Genomic DNA, 16,373 nt, shown 5'->3' with positions numbered 1-16,373 from the left:
GCAGATGTGCAAACACTTGATGTCTATTTATGAACCTGCAAAATAAGGTGAAGTATACCAATTTAGGCATAATTATGAACTCTATCAGCATTTACGCTCGTGGTAGACCAGAGAACTACTGGATGAAAGTTGTCGATAGAGACATCATTGTATTTGGTATTAGCAATTGTCAGGCTGAAGCCGGCTATAGAACTAGCTTTAGCCGACATCTGAGGGAGGCCATGGGTCACAATTGATCTGTACAGTAATCGAAGTAAGTGAGAAAGTATCAGCTTTTCCAGCGTGCTGATATTGTCACTATTCTTCGTGTAAATCGCATGAGATGGGCAGGTCATGTGAACAAACAGACGACTACAAGATACCCCGAAGTATATAGAGTTACATTTGCAGACTTTATGGACCGCAAAAGATCGAGAGAAAGGCCGAAAAGTTCCTAAATTGGATGTGTTGATGAAGATGCTAGAGTTCTCAATATCCCGAGATCGATAACAGACAGAGGTTATCGAAAGATAGAACTATTTACAGTCGTTCTCTAAATACGTCAATGAGCCCCCGTACGTCCCAGCCAAGGAAGTAAGTATTCAAGTGATATTGGCAGGAAGTAAGTAATCAGAACTCAATCTCATCCCTTACAGTAGGAATGTAAGGTAGATTTGGATGCGGTTTAAAAAAATTTCAATATCACTTAAACAATTTAAAATTGTTGAAAATTCACAGAATTTTTCAATGAAACCGGATTTATTGGCTTCTCACATTTCCATATTATCAATTAAATTTCAATAAAACTACCAACATCAATCCAATAAATTTTCCATAGAAAAAAGAAATGTATCAATTTTAATTCGTTCAATTATGTTTCACAAATAAAGTCATAAATATCATAAAAGCAGTAATAATCACTTTTTTCTCAATAAAAATATTCGACACAAAATGAAAATTTGTCGTTAATAATAGATATTTTTTTTTCGCAAAACAATTTTCGATTTTGATAAATTATGCAACAAAGTTATACATTATTCATAAATTCTAATATGATACGCAAAAAATGTCATTAATTGTTGAAAAAATGTTAAAATCAATTTATGTGAAAAATTTAATGCAATAATGTTAAATTGGAAATTTAAATTTATGAAAAATTTTGGGATAATTTGAAGAGATTTGAATTAGACAATTGAAAATTTTAGATGGTTTTCTGTTATTAGATGCCAAAATTAGGATGACTGACCAAAATCAAATATTTAAAACTTTGATAGTCCTTAAAGTCACACAATTATTTCGATGGTCGGCAACCTGTGTCCAGCGACACAAAAAAATATCATTATCTAAGTGTCTCGTAGCCATAATGGACCATGTCTTGCCTTAAAACGACTATGTAACAGCGTTCTAGTGACATTATTATGCTGTTCGAGGAAAGTGCGAATCATCAACCAAAAACTATGGATTCCTCAAATTCAATAAATATCCATAGAATGTATAAAGTTAAGAGAATTCACAATTTCTTTTAGTTGATTCACTCTCTTCGTGACGTCTAAGTACGGAAGTACAAACCTCTGCGTCAACCAACTATTAAGCCATGTAGCACAATTTTGTAATCGAATTTTCCATCATAAATACTAGTCAAAATAAACAATCATGACAACTTCGCGTCTTTTCGTTATTTTTAGTCTTATAAACAGTTCTGCAACCAGTATGTATAAAAACCTTCGATAATCTCAAATTATGATAACCTCCAAAAAAACACCGTACTTATCACAAGAGATTCCCGAAAGGTCAAATAATCGATCCTATCCACTTCATCGTTCCTCACATTTTTGCTGAAAAAGTCAACATCTAATTAATGTATCACATTTTTTCCTCTACTTAAACCGATAAATTCCAAAAAAAAAGCCATTCAATTCTCTCTAGGATGAGAAACAAAAAAAAATCTCATTCATTAATATAACAAACAAAAGGTCGAATTAGAGGGAGAAAAAAATAAGATGAAGAAATATGAAAAGCTAGCATAAGAAAATGAGAAGCAAAAAAAAATTCAATATCGATATCATAAATTTTGCAAATACAGAAAAAAAATCGAAAAAAGAATGTCAAATGAAGAAGAAAACCTTGACAGGAGCATGCGTAACGTTTTTTACTCTACATTAATTTCACTGTTATGCTCGATTCGTGAAAAAGAATAAGGCATACCAGCAAGCACACAAAAAAAATCTAGAAATACACAAAAATATATATATAAAATAAAAGGAAATAATTCTTCGACGATGGAAGTAGAGAGAAAAAAATTTCTGGCAATTAAATCTGAGTGGTTGTCGGTGGATATTGGTAAGTAGATGAATGCAAGAAAGGCGATAGGAATGGGAGGACAAAACGGAAAATATATATTTCTTTTATGGCATTTTATCCGATTGAAAAATTGTTTTTGGATTGAATTATTGTCTCCTAATTCATGGAGCCAGAAAAAAATAGACAAAAAAATGAGATTCATTGGAATCAGCTATTTTTCCTATCAACTTGTCTTGCTATTTGTAGTCTATATATTCTTAGCATATTTTTGTGAGGTTATGGGGATGGAATTGGGATGATTTCAATCAGATGTCCAGGGGTTTTGTTTGCGACGACCTAAAGGTTAGGAAGGTCTTAAGATATACAATTTCTCATGCTGAGCATCAGGATTGTACTGAATTCTTTTCTATCAGCTAGTTAAAACTATCTTTTGAAAAAATATCGCGGCTCACCTGAGAGCAACAAAAGAGTCAGGTGGAAGGCCTTTTGTAGAAACCTAGGCTCCACATCGGAACATGCTTTTTTGTTCCAGTAAGTATATAAGTAACCTGGCTACCGTTCAACTGAGCATTTATTATATTAGCAATACATTAGATCCATTAGAATTTTTCAGCAAATGACACACAGTTAGGTTTTGGAAATTTTGCACTTCGCAGTGACGCATGAAGTATAATTTGAGAAGCAATGATGGAGATGATGGGCCAATATAATGCTTTTTGACTAATTTTAAAAGAAGAGCATATTTTTCAGTCCTGTATTTGAGTTACCCGGAAATCACATTGTGTAGAAAAGGCTTAATACCAAACATGATCGTCGTAGGCCTGAAGCCTGAACATTCTCAGCCTTGTGAGTTTTATTCGCTGTGCGTTTTCCAGATTATAATCAAGATAGAAAACTTTTAGTCGGTAAATTATCCTTAAACCTCCTTATTATCCCTAAACTGTCTATTAACCTGATGAAAACTAGATGAAGACTTCGACTAGCTTTAAGCTAGCTTTTATCGGGTTTTAAATTCAAAATACAAATGCGTCACATAACAAATTTAAATTCAAACTTTATTTTATACAAATTTTCCTTCCTTTATTCGCTTTCGTGATTTTTCTCCACTTTCATTCATTTACCATCCTCCACGATTCCGTATTATATCTTCCGTGTGCTTATATCATGTACATAAATATCGATGTGTGTTTGAATGTCAATATAACAAAATATCTATCTTTTTTTTGTGGATATACATATATTTAAGTTATAAAAAATTATATTTTATCTTGCAACATCGAAAGTCATCTATCTCATCCACTTTTACTTGCTACATTTCCTCCTCTCATTCTCTTATTCACCCAAAAAACTAAAATAAGAACATTTCCAAGTGGATAAAGAGAAATGGCATTTTGTGTTATAAAGAACAATCGACTATCAATGTTGCACATCTCAGCAACAGCAAGAAGCATATACAAAAAAAAGAGATTTTTTGATCGCAATTATTTTTATTTTTTTTTTATCTTCTTCACAATGAATTTTCCTTCTTTCAACAGTATATAGCAAGAAAAAAAAATTACTTTTTGAACAAGCATGTATGCAGCCAGAAAATTGTGAAATATAATAAATTGCCTTTTTAGTGTTTTATTCGATGAGGAAAAATACATGTTTAAAGAGAAAGAGAGAGAGCTATTTTGAGAAATGGCAGTAGAGAAGGCTTTAAATGAATTTTATTGAATCGAAAGCCTTTGTCATGTGGTTTTTTGCTTTTTTGATAAATGGATTGGAATGTATGCAATGAAATAAAAAAGAGAAATTGAATTTATTTAAAAATATTTGACATGATTTGATATGAAATAGGGGAATTGAGGAAGTCGGAGTTTGACTCTAAAGCTGATCAAATGTCAAATGTATACCTTCTTGTGGTATTCTCTAAATATCACTAAATATACCGCTGGCAATCGAGCTATGTACCGGAGGAACTTCGTTAAATGAAAAAGTAAAAGCCTATCCAAAGTATCGTGTCTGAAGGTTGAAAACTCCACAATCAGGCTAGGGATTGTAAGGTTAGCAACCGACACTTTCAAGCAACCAGCGTGTAACAGGATATGATAGTCTTTCGAACAGCACAAGTCGGTTATTGGATCCGAAATTCGAAAATAGTCCAGGTTGAAGTACTCTAGCATGGTGCTGGATTAAGGCCGAATCAAATCCGGTATCAAATTTTTGTCACGCTGACCTGTGTTCGGATTTATGATCGATTAATCGCTATTTGAGTATTAGATTCGAAACTGAATGCCCAAAGCAATAAAGTCAAAATAGCAATATACTCGAATTTTTTTACTTACGTTTGTAATAAAGCAAACTTTCCTTAAAAATCCTAAATTCTCGTCAATATTTAGCTCAAATATTCCCCAAAAAGCTTACAAAATTTCAAAGTCACTCCCATAAGAAACATTCATAAATTTCGCATTAGATCAGACTCGTGTCAAGAAATTCTTGAAATTAATTAAAAACAGCTCTCAAAAATATCAACACTGTAAGCAACTTAAGATCTTATAAGAAAAGTTTCCGGATTTTTATTTTTTATTGCAAAAATCTCGACACAAGCAAAAATTTTCTCCCATAAATTATATGAGAAAGAAATCTGCAAATCTTCAATCTCACATTAAATCTTCTTAAAAAGTTGTTCATAGAAATGAAGAAAATATAACTTTACAAAAAAAGAATATTGTTGTATTCACACCAAATGGTATGGTATGGAATCTACTCGAAAAGCACAAATCCGTTATCGATCAAAAATTCGGCCGCAGATCGGCGTGACGCTGATTTGGTCCCGGACTCCTTATTAGAGCCACTCAAGCCTGATACCTTGTATTGTACTGATTAGGAGATTTGTGCTATTTGTGCTGATTGAATTGCTGAGGACCACAGTGTAAAATCATACTGCGTAAGCTTTTAAATCAAAATTGATAGTAAATATGGCAATAATTTTAAAGATCAGATGAGCAGGTCAAGTTTTAATGTAAGCAATTCTCATATCAGCATTCTTATCAGAACTGACTTGAAATTACTTGAAATGTCTCAGAAATTTTCAATAAAATTTTAATCTTTGTACTTAATCATGAAGTGTTGTGATCATTTTGTGGTTTGCTGTAGATTAAGACTGTGTGAAATTACAAAAATTCTTAGGGATTGTATCTGATTTTCAAAATATTAAGTATGGGCAAAAGCTTATTGTAAGTATTGATATTGAAAAATATGAGTCAAATCAAATTGACTTTGGGTTCTTTAACCTTAATACAAAATCAGGAAGAGAACAACTGTCTGTAAAATATTTTACCGACAGTTTAATTTCTTAGTACAAATATTGACTAACCTTAATAACACAAGCCAGGTTAATTGACAAAAAATCCGACACCAAACCCACGAGACTCTGATTTATAGCCGCATTTAAATCAAATCAGGTCCCAAGTTAGTATTGTTCGAGTAAGCACTAATCTAATTTTATTTTACAAACAGTTTCATCCACTTGATCACCATACTATCATTCTTGAATCTATCAGCATCAGTAAACATCGAATGCGTCTACAATCCCACAAATTGGACAATCGTTAAAGAGTCATATCGATGCAGTATCAACAAAAATCCATGGATCACAAGATGTGAGTCAGCACAAGTTAATCAAGTCACTGGCAAACACGAAGATGGAATGACAATTAATGACGTTAGCTCAATAAGAGCTCATGCGAAGACCATCAACTATTTCCCTCAAGGACTAGAGAATTTCTTCAAAAACCTCAAAGTGATCAGCATCCATAAATGTCAGCTGAAGGAAATTCATCAAACTGACTTGAAACCTTTCACTAAACTAGTTGAACTTATTCTGCATCACAACCACATTGCAATCATAGAAGAGGGACTTTTTGACTATAATTTAGAGTTGGAACTGATTTGGTTGAGTCACAACAAGATTAAGCAAATCGATCCAAATGTTTTTGATAAGTTGAGCAAATTACGTTATTTTTTGTTCAGTACCAATTTCTGTTCCAGTAAGGATGTCTACAATTCTAGAGAATCTGTTAAGGATGCTGTTAGGTTAGCTAAAATTAATTGTGTAAGCTCTGAAAAGACACAAATTTCCAGGAAATAAAGGTTGATATTTTGAATGAAAATAAATTGTTATTTATTGGAATAATCTTATTGAAGTCATCTTTGTTGCTGTTGCTGCTCGCTGGCCGTGCAGATCAAGTGTAATCCAAGGCTTCCCTCAGTTTACGACTGAAGCTGGTTCTATCGCTGACTACCGCTTGCCAATTACCAATATCATGAAATATTCTTCAGTTCCTAAAATTCCTATGTGAATAGTTCCAATAACTCTTCCTGCCTTAAAATTCTCAACTTCTCCACTTCTTCGTACTTACAAAAAAATATTAAGAAACAACAAGAAAATGTTTCAATTTTTGGTATTATCAGATTGGCATCTACAAGTTTCTTGAAATCTTCAACAACTCACAGCACAGCAGAAATAAAGCTTGAGTTATATTTTTTGGAAAAAGCCCAAATGAATTCAAAATTTTACAGAGATCAGCAATTTAAGTTTTATTGATTAAGATTGACACTTGGAATTTCTTGTTTATAGGAAAAATTTTCACTTTAGCAATGAGGAAGAAAAAGGAGGAAAGTTAATGTTGAGTGACGGACGGAAAGAGCTCACTTCCCACTTAGTGAGCTGAACATTATTTTTTTGGTGAGGAAGTAGAAGAAATTTAAAGTTAAATTTGCTGTGGATAAATTTGTTGAATTTTTCAACAAGTTTTTCGTGGCTTTTTATGGTAAATTCTATAGTTTAAGCAGCCTTAACTGGAACTGACCATAAATATCATTCATTCCAATTGCCACAAATCTAATCAAAACGTCCCACGCATAATCTCATAAATAAATATCCTTGACAATCACACATCAATTACTTTATAAAAATAGCTTCCAAAATAGCTCATGCATGCATAGTCCAATTCCACTTATAAATCGTATCAACATGCTTCTGATGCTACTTCTGTTCATCTGAAAATTTATTTGATCGAGTTTCCATCATGACTTGCATGTTTTTCTCACTCCATTTCTTTCATTATAGATTGTATCAACCAAGCTACATATTTTTTTGTTGTTGTTTCTAGTCACAAGCTTCTTCTTACTTTTAGTACTGGTAGTAGCAAAAAAATGTGTTTCTTCCTTGACTGTTTTGCAATCATTTATATGGACATTTAAGATGAAAATTGATTGGAAGAATAACCGAAGTTTTGACAGAAGAGCTCTTTTTGGAGGAAATTATGACCTGAATTGAACAACATGGTTGATGGATCGAAATCCGGAATAGAATTGCATGATTCTGACTTGGATTTTAACGAAAGCCAGAACCATGTTAGAGTCAAGCCGGCCTGAGTCAAACCTAGGATCGGTCATCTGCTTGTTCTTTTCAGGTGAGGACCCCTGTTGTACTTTTCAACCATGCTGTGTACAACTTAAGTGTGACATTTAGTTCCGGTTTTCAACAAGTCGGATATTGGTCAGGTACCTGCTCCATACAACTTTTGGAATTACTGGATAAATTATGAATATTTAGACTTATCAATCGGGAAATCCCGAGTTTTACCAAAATTTCCCGATATTTTGATCCCGCCCTAGTCAAGCCGAAAATTTATCGGATTTCAATCAATCAACCTTCTTGTTCTGTTCAGCATGAGTGACTCCATTGCCTACCCTAGTGTGAACTTTTACAACTGAAGTGTGACATTAAGTTCTATTTCTCAGTATATTGACATCTAACGGGCATTGCTGGATCATTCAACTAACTTGGTCACTAAATTACTCAGTTTTGAACAATGGCATATAATTACTAATAATTACTGCACTCCTCAAACCACTGTTTTCCTGGTTCATAGCTCTAATTTAGCTCCTGTAGACAGTTAATACTTGGTATCGGAAATTGTCAAGCCAGCTTCGGGCGACTCCTGTGGGAGGTCATAATTCACAACTGATCTGTACGACCGCCAAGTAAGTAAGTAAGATAGTTACTACATACATAAATATCAGCATTAAATGCTACCTGACCTCATGACTTCTGTTACAATTCACATTGATTTCAAAATTAATTCAATTCATCCAATAAATCAACAATGAATTGTCTCGATAACTCACAACAATCTAACCCAAAATTCCGCTAAATAAAAATAAAAAAATCAAAAGAAAGCAATTGAAAAGGAAGAAGAATGAAATGAATCGATTTCCAATCACATACAATGTGATATTTATTTCATTTCTTTATTTTATATATGCGCACAACAAATACACAATATTCATATTCACACCGTTTTAAGCTATGACATTTTGTAAGTCATGAGTTACATGATTACTGACTCTCAGTTCCTTGGTTGGGCTGGACGTAGAATTAATGATGACGCATAAAAGCTTGAAAACCTCAAATTTGACTTGACATTTTCTTGAATTAAGATCGAGTTTCTAGAGTCAGGTGGTCTATATTCTACTCACTACATCACCGCTGCTTATTCACACTGCCTAGAGTCACAGCAGCAAAATGGCTTAGACGGTAATGAAGGAATGCCAGTTAGATGTCAAAACTGAGAATTTGTACAAGCTTTGTGATACAGCCAGCAACAGAGTCAGATGGAAAGCATTTTGTAGCAACCTAGGCTCCAAGTCGGAGCATGGTTCCATTAAGTAAGTAAGTGTCACAACAGCATTATACGTTTAATGGTGTGGATATGTCCAAAGAATCGTGATCTCCTTCTTCATTAGTTTTTTCGATAATGGCTCCAAAAGTGTTTTGCTATTGCTTTGAAATTTTTATGTATTTGTGCATTGCTGGAACGAATTTCAATGTTTCTCCTCCATCCATTCACTCAAAATGTTGTTATATTTTTTATTTCTCTATTTTGATGGTCAATTTGTTCAAAAAAAAGTGCTGGAAAACAACTATGTGGATGTATAGATATAGATACACAGCAATTGAGATGTGATTAGTTTTGAGAGCGAGCATCAGTAGTAGCGATAAGTGCATGATGTGATGTGACTGAGTATGAGGACGAAAAAAAAAGAAGAGAAAACAAATTTACAATAGTTGTTATGTCGCGCGTGTATGTGAAAGCTCTAAACTATGTGTTTTTATAGCTTTCGATGTTGAAGGGATAGCTTGATTGTTTTGGATGGGAATTGAATTGGCTTATGATTTGGCATGGTGTCTACGTGAGCAATTTAAGCTGGATTTGATGTCAATATTGGAATTTTCGGTGAATTATATGGATTGCTTTTCATGAAGGTTGTGTTAAAGGATCGGATTCAATAGAAAGTTTTATCAACTTCCTTTACCTTTCAGGTTTTGAATCTTTGTATTTTCTATACCCGAACAGCACAACGTGTTCACAAGCGCAACACTACCCCTAACAGGAAAATGTCATCCTTTTATGGTGAAGAAAGACCACTACAGTACCTAAAAACGGTCTCTTTGCTTTTTAGGGTACTAAGCCGTACTAATAGTAAGAAGCAGCATTGGCCTAACGACAGCATTTAGTAGATCGCGACTTATTTTTACAGTAGATGATGCCATTCACTGCATTGATCTATTAAGGTTAAAATTCGATAATTGGTTTACTTCTGGATATCTTGAAGAATCCACAAAATCCTCATCAACTGCGTCACTAATCCACTCAACTCATATCCCATCATTTCTACTGCAGCTTGTTGTTTTTCTCTCTGATATTACCATTAGTGCTGGTCATTTGTTGTTCCATTTGACCCTCTTCTTTCAATGTTACTTATTGAGATATATTCAATATATTACAAATTTTACAGCATTGACATTTTTCAATTCCATTTTTTATGTGCTTTTTTTTCTGTCTCTATAACATGTTCAGCAGCAATCTAAAAAAAGAAAATTTTATCTCAATTCAATGTGTAGTTCTTCCATATATCTACATCTATAATTCGATAATTTTCATAGACAACTGTCTATATTGAATATAATTCGGAAATAGATGACAGAGATTTAAAATTGGCATTACAAAACAAAACAATGTTAAATGGGGGAATCGATGAGGATGAAGGCGATGGAGATGAAATTATGGATGAAAAAAAAGGCGTTTGCGACAATCATCATTGAATGAGAGGGCAAGAAGCAGTTGGATTTAAATTTATTGTGGGGTTTTGAAGACGCATTTGGATGAAGGAGGGGACGGGATATCCCTATAGATTCTATAGTTTATAATTTGGCCATAAAACCCTAAATACTCATTTTTAAGTTTTGCCTAAAAAATCAAAATTCGTCTACAAATTCCAAAACTGAATCCAGCCATACCAATCCTCATCTAAGCCCTCATACATCCAAAGAAAATCATCAACTTGCAGAATAGAATCACAAAAAAACTTTTTCCTTCCAAAAAAAAAGAATATGGGCGATAATTTTGTTAAATTGCTGTTTAAATATCTATCATTCTATCTACATATATAGACACAAAACAGTGAATTGAAAAGGAGATGGAGGAAGTGATAGAGACAATTGAATTATCCACAACAGCAGAGCTATGTTTCGCTTCGATAGATAGGCACACAATCAGATCGACATCGAGTGAGAGTAAAAGAATCAGCAGCAAAATACAACAAAAAAGATGAAAAAAATATACAAAAAAAAAAATTGTTTTACGATAACGATGAACGATGATGAGTAACAGCCGGATGGCGTGCCTTTGCCATCATCATATGCTGATATTTTGTGTGTATCTTTCTACTCTATACTATGTTGTTTTATGCTGTGTACTGAGCAAATCAATTATATCATTTTTTTGGAAGAATTTTCATTTTTTTTTTGTACGACTCCTGGATTTGATAGTGTGCATGAAAAGCATCTGTAATATATGAACAAGTCTATAAGTGTGGCGTTTTATCAAAATGGTCATTGAATTCAATCAGTTTTAATAAAAATAGGAAAATACAACATAGGATTTGTGACACTGATAATTATTAATATATTAACTGTTACATATCATCTAAGAGTTCGCGATGCTGAGACCGAGGCCTTATAAAGGGTCCTTATTATCATCAGATCAAAGAGCCTTCTATACTCTACGAAAAAAAAAAGAATTTGCAAAAAACATTTCACGTTTATCTACAAATAATTGAAAATCTTATAGGAATCAAACCTAGAGTTCAAAACTCAATCAGTATCATTTATTTAAGTGTATCATATTTTTTAATTCGTTTAAGAATTAATTAACAAAATTATATAGTGACATCCAAAATTCAATATATCCAGCAACTTTCTCTTTTTCCAATTTATTTGAAAAGTTCTCATTCAACACCAATTGCATAGCATGCAATATTGCAAGCATTCTTCACCATTGCCAAGCGGAAGTAGCCTGATTCACCCCAATTGCTTCCCTGAAAAAAAATTAATTAATCATTCCAGTAATAGCCTGGAATTGACGAACTCCTTACCCAAGAATTGCGAACTATCCAGTACTGTTCGTTAGTTGTGGAATCTTTTCCATATCCAACAATTACGACTCCTGATTTGAAGAAAAATAAGCTTGTAATATCCGTACCCCAAACAGGCAAAGAAACCGTTTTTAAGTATCGTCTTGATGTACCATGAAGGCATACTCTTTAACTGTTATGGGAGACGACAATTTGGCATAATGTCTGCTTAATAATTAGTCCTACGGTTGACTAATGACATTTACTTCGGAACGTTCCCTTAAATATGTTATTTTGACAGTAGGTCTAATTATTAACTAGACATTATGTCAAGTTGTCCACTCGGGTATTCAAGGCTCTGACACATATTTTAGAAATTGACACAAATGTTGTAATTCAGAAATTGTGTATGAAGAAATTGTACAATTTTTTCAAATGGGTGACTGAACGCTGATTTTTCAACAGTTATAATCCAAATTTCGAACTCACCATGATTCACATTAAAGCAATCATTTGTATCTATTGTTGCATCAGGACAAGATGGATCACTAAAGATTCCACTCTCATAAAGTTGAAATAGTCCAGAATCGGGTACTAACATAGCAGCAGCAACTGGACCATGATTTGCAATAACTGACTTCAAAGCAGTATCATTTCCTTTTATTTGTATTTGAAAAGTTTTACCGATATTAAGTTTTGTGTAACTTTTGACTTTACGGCATGAAGCTTTAACTCCTAAGAATGGGTAGTCGACTTCTTTTGCTAATTTATTTCCAAATGAATCTTTTAGGAAATCTAAAAAAATTGTTTAAATTGTAGAATTAAGCTCCGGCAAATTCCTCATATGGTCTGAAGTTGAGACTGACTTACCAAGAGCTGTCATTGGCCAACCTCCATCACATCCAAAATCTTCATTATCACAATCAATAAGATTTTGCTTCGAAATTGTATAGTTCCAATTTCCCTTGATTACATTGAAAAATTCTGCACAAAAATTCTCATTTTTAAAAATTCAAACTCAATTTACAATAATTTACCGACAACAGATGTAGCAGAAAATGCCCAACATGCTCCACATCCACCTTGATGAGCAATTGGCTGTGCATATCTTCGCCAATCAACTGATTCTGGTATATTGCCATTAAAATAATAACTCGATGCTGGCAATGATCTTGGCGTTCGAGGAATTCTTGTTCCACACATTTGCTTGACAAACTGCTTTGGATCGAGATCAGAAAATTCATTTGTACCGATTTTAAATCTATTTTTTAATGCTTTATTGAAACTTTCGATTAAGTTTAAATTTTTTAGAAAATTTCTCTGTCTAATTGATTTTTCGACTGCTGACAAGCGCTCATAGTTCTTTCTATATTTGCTGATGAACTGCCTAAATTGATCAAGAAAACCGGCCGAAACACACAGGAATAAAAGTGAGAAAATTAATAACTTTTTCATATTTTCTAGACTTATTAGATTGAAGATTCAACCTAAACTGATTTGGTTGCTGGACAATTGATGTGATTTATACTATTTTCTGCATAGTGAATGGATTTACAGGATGGCCATTCTCTATAAAATATCAATTATACTTATAGTCACCGCTAGATTCAAAACATCGTGAGTTATGGATTGAGAAACTGTAATCACCCAAGTTCACAAACAACTTATTGCTTTTGATAATATTTGAACAACTGCATTAGAGGAATAAATGAATTTTTATGAAGTTCGTGGAATTAAAAACAGAAGTTTCATCATTTTCACGAATGACGACTTACAAAATAACATATAAATTCATCACATCTATTTTCCATAAGATTGTCTCCAAAATACCTCAATCGATTATATCATTTAATCACAAGATTTATTATGTCTCAACTGAGACTGCTTACGCAATGTTCCTAATTTTAGTATCACGAAAAACTGCTAAAACATTATTAATAACATCAGTTAGTTATTTTCACTTGAACAAATGTTGAGCTTTTATGAGAAACGTCTGTAAATATTTTTGTTTCGTTCTGTGCCTTCCACGAAATTAAATCCAAAAAGAAAAACATTTACATTTTGAGGTATTTTTTGAAATGAAAATAAATTTAATCTGTAACGAGCAAATATTTAAGGTTGCTTGATGGAGGTTGCGACATGTATTTTTGGGATTTTATTTTTAGATAATCAACTGTAATGAGAGGATTTTATGGCACTCTAATTTAAAATTAGAGGTTTCATTCAGAGTTGTCAGATAGGTCATTAGCTTTTTTATAGTAGATCATGTCTTTAACTAGTAGATCCTTAGTACGGACAGGTGTTGAATGTAAAAGATATGACTGTGATAGATAATTTGCCTTTTAAAGCCTTTGCATTTTCTAAATAGCACAAGTCGATTATTCGATCCAAAATCCTCAACCATGCCCAAACAGACAAAGACCATGTTCATGAGTACGCTCACACACCTGAGCATGGTCAATTTTATTAATCAGAGCCTGAAGTCGACTCGACTCCATACAAAATTCAAGTCGACTTCGTTCACTAATATTGATGAGTATGAGCATGCTTATGATTAGTATGAACATGTTCATTATCTGTTAGGAGTGCCGGTGTGTCTTATTTAGACTCTGTAGTGACTAAAGTCTGGAGCCGGATTTTTGATTGATTAACCGATTTGTGCTATTCAGTTTTGCGATTGTCAAAGACTTTTTGATCTTAATCTTTAATAAAAAGCTCACATGACAAAGCTAAAGAGCCTGCTTCTTAATTTCATCAAAATTTCTAAACTAATTGATACTCAAACTAATGTTTTAACTCATAATCTAAAGATAATTCAGAAAATTAATTTAAAATGTAATTTTCATCCAATTAACATTTTACCTGGCTACGCGCTTGGACAATGAAAATCAATCAGAGCAGGTTAAACTGAAATACTAAATTTTATTTGAAGCGTCCCAAAACAGCACCGAAATAAAAAAAAAGAGAATTTTTTTTATAAACGTAAACATCATTAGAGGGAAAATAAATACATTAGAGATAATATTTATGGAAATAAAAAGAACTACGTACATATTTGTGTATGAGAATAAATAACAATTTTCATTCTAATAACCGTAGTAATATCAACAGCAACAACAACAATTGCAATAATGACGGCAATGTTAAAATGTTATTCGAGTATAATTTAAGCATTTAAACTGGATGAAAATTATGCAATTGTGTTATTATGCATTAAGCACTAAAAACATAAGAGTGCAGTTTTCCATTACATAAAATTTAAAACCAATTGTTTTGTAATTCATTCATATAAAATAAAGCACAATAAATATAATAATAAATTTTGTATATAAAATTGAATTAGAAATTGTATCCATTTAATTCAGTAGATTTACATTTTATGCAATATTGCAACACCGCGCTTCTCTCTATCCATGTCTGTCTTTATGTATGAGAATGAAGCAGTTGCTGTCTTTTATTTCATTTCATTTCTATTCAGTCTTATTGCTCCGGCTGCATCAATTTTGGAAAATTAAATTGAATTCTTGCTTTTTTTTGTTTTAAAATTTTACAAAAGAAATTTAATTTTTTATTTCAATTTTCTTTCATTTTTTTGCTGCTTTTTACTTTGCTTTCATTGTTAAAACATTATTAAGATAGTGTGGGGATTCAAGGGAAGGGATTTCTATAGTTATGCACTTTTCTGCAATACTAAGCTACTGTTAAGGCTGAATTTCTAAAGTACTGCTGTATTATTCGTCCTTAAGGCTGCTACTTAGCTTGCATAATAACTCCAAATAGAACTAATTAGTTAATCGACCAAAATGTGACACAAGTCCGGCATGACTGTAGAATTGTGTCGGATTTGATCCAAATCTGGCACCAAGTCAGAGTCATGTTATTTTGAAGCCGGATTTTTGATCCACCAGTCGGTTTTTGTTATTTGCGAACACACATTGGCATCTAGAAGCTGATTGATAGAAGAGCGTAATTGCCCACACTTCAGCAATTTAGCTTCTATTGGTGGTAAGATGAATAATCCAATATCCAATTCCAAATGCAATTGACCTGAGTCACGTGGATACGGCTTCCAAAAAGATGTTGATAAACGAGATTTAGCGGGGCTTTAAAAGCTCTAAGGTGTAGTATTCTTCATTTGCTTTGCTGGGAACTGTCTTTATCCACAACTTTTTAATAGATGAGTATACTCTATTTCATATAAAACGACTAAATCGACTAAAAACTCTAAGATTAAACATGAAAGCTAATGTTAGCTATAACTAGCTACAAACAGCACCCCAAGTGGCCAAAAATACCTTAGGACTAGTCATCATCTTGGCATTAGCCCTTAGCTGGGATCAACTATAACTATCCAAAATCCCCAAATAAACTAAATTAATCCAACATTTATTACATCTCCCTTTCCTTGCACGATAATATTTATATGCATTTTTTTGCATTTTCATTTTCTTTGAATGCATATTTAAGGCTCATGAAAAAAACCACTTAATATGAACAACCTTTGTTCCATCCATTTCATCTAATTTTTGTTCATCTTCACTACCAAAATCCGAACAGTAAAAGAAGAAAAGAAAAGCAAAAAAAAAAAATATGAATGAGAAAATATTTTGGAAAAAAGTAAGATTCAC

The 16,373-nt window shown here is 32.8% G+C and overlaps 1 protein-coding gene and 1 long non-coding RNA gene across 2 annotated transcripts; one reads left to right on the top strand and one right to left on the bottom strand.

The window, feature by feature from the left end:
* Positions 1-5,388: 5,388 nt before the first annotated feature.
* Positions 5,389-6,438, top strand: LOC139085868 (uncharacterized). The gene is made up of 2 exons (XR_011543959.1): positions 5,389-5,498; positions 5,782-6,438. It is a non-coding gene; the product is annotated as an uncharacterized lncRNA (long non-coding RNA).
* A 5,181-nt stretch (positions 6,439-11,619) lies between these two features.
* LOC139085832 (procathepsin L-like) lies at positions 11,620-12,948 on the bottom strand. Its single transcript, XM_070634002.1, has 5 exons — positions 12,783-12,948; positions 12,616-12,729; positions 12,235-12,540; positions 11,767-11,837; positions 11,620-11,709 (listed from the first exon to the last, which is right to left on the bottom strand). Exons 1-5 carry the CDS (start codon positions 12,946-12,948, stop codon positions 11,620-11,622), a joined length of 747 nt encoding a protein of 248 aa, XP_070490103.1.
* Positions 12,949-16,373: the final 3,425 nt, after the last annotated feature.

This window comes from Chironomus tepperi, unplaced genomic scaffold (genome assembly GCF_022539635.2).
Source record: "Chironomus tepperi strain 1889 unplaced genomic scaffold, CSIRO-AGI_Ctep_v1 contig_84, whole genome shotgun sequence".
Taxonomy (NCBI): domain Eukaryota; kingdom Metazoa; phylum Arthropoda; class Insecta; order Diptera; family Chironomidae; genus Chironomus; species Chironomus tepperi.
This window is presented reverse-complemented; position numbering and strand designations above follow the sequence as displayed.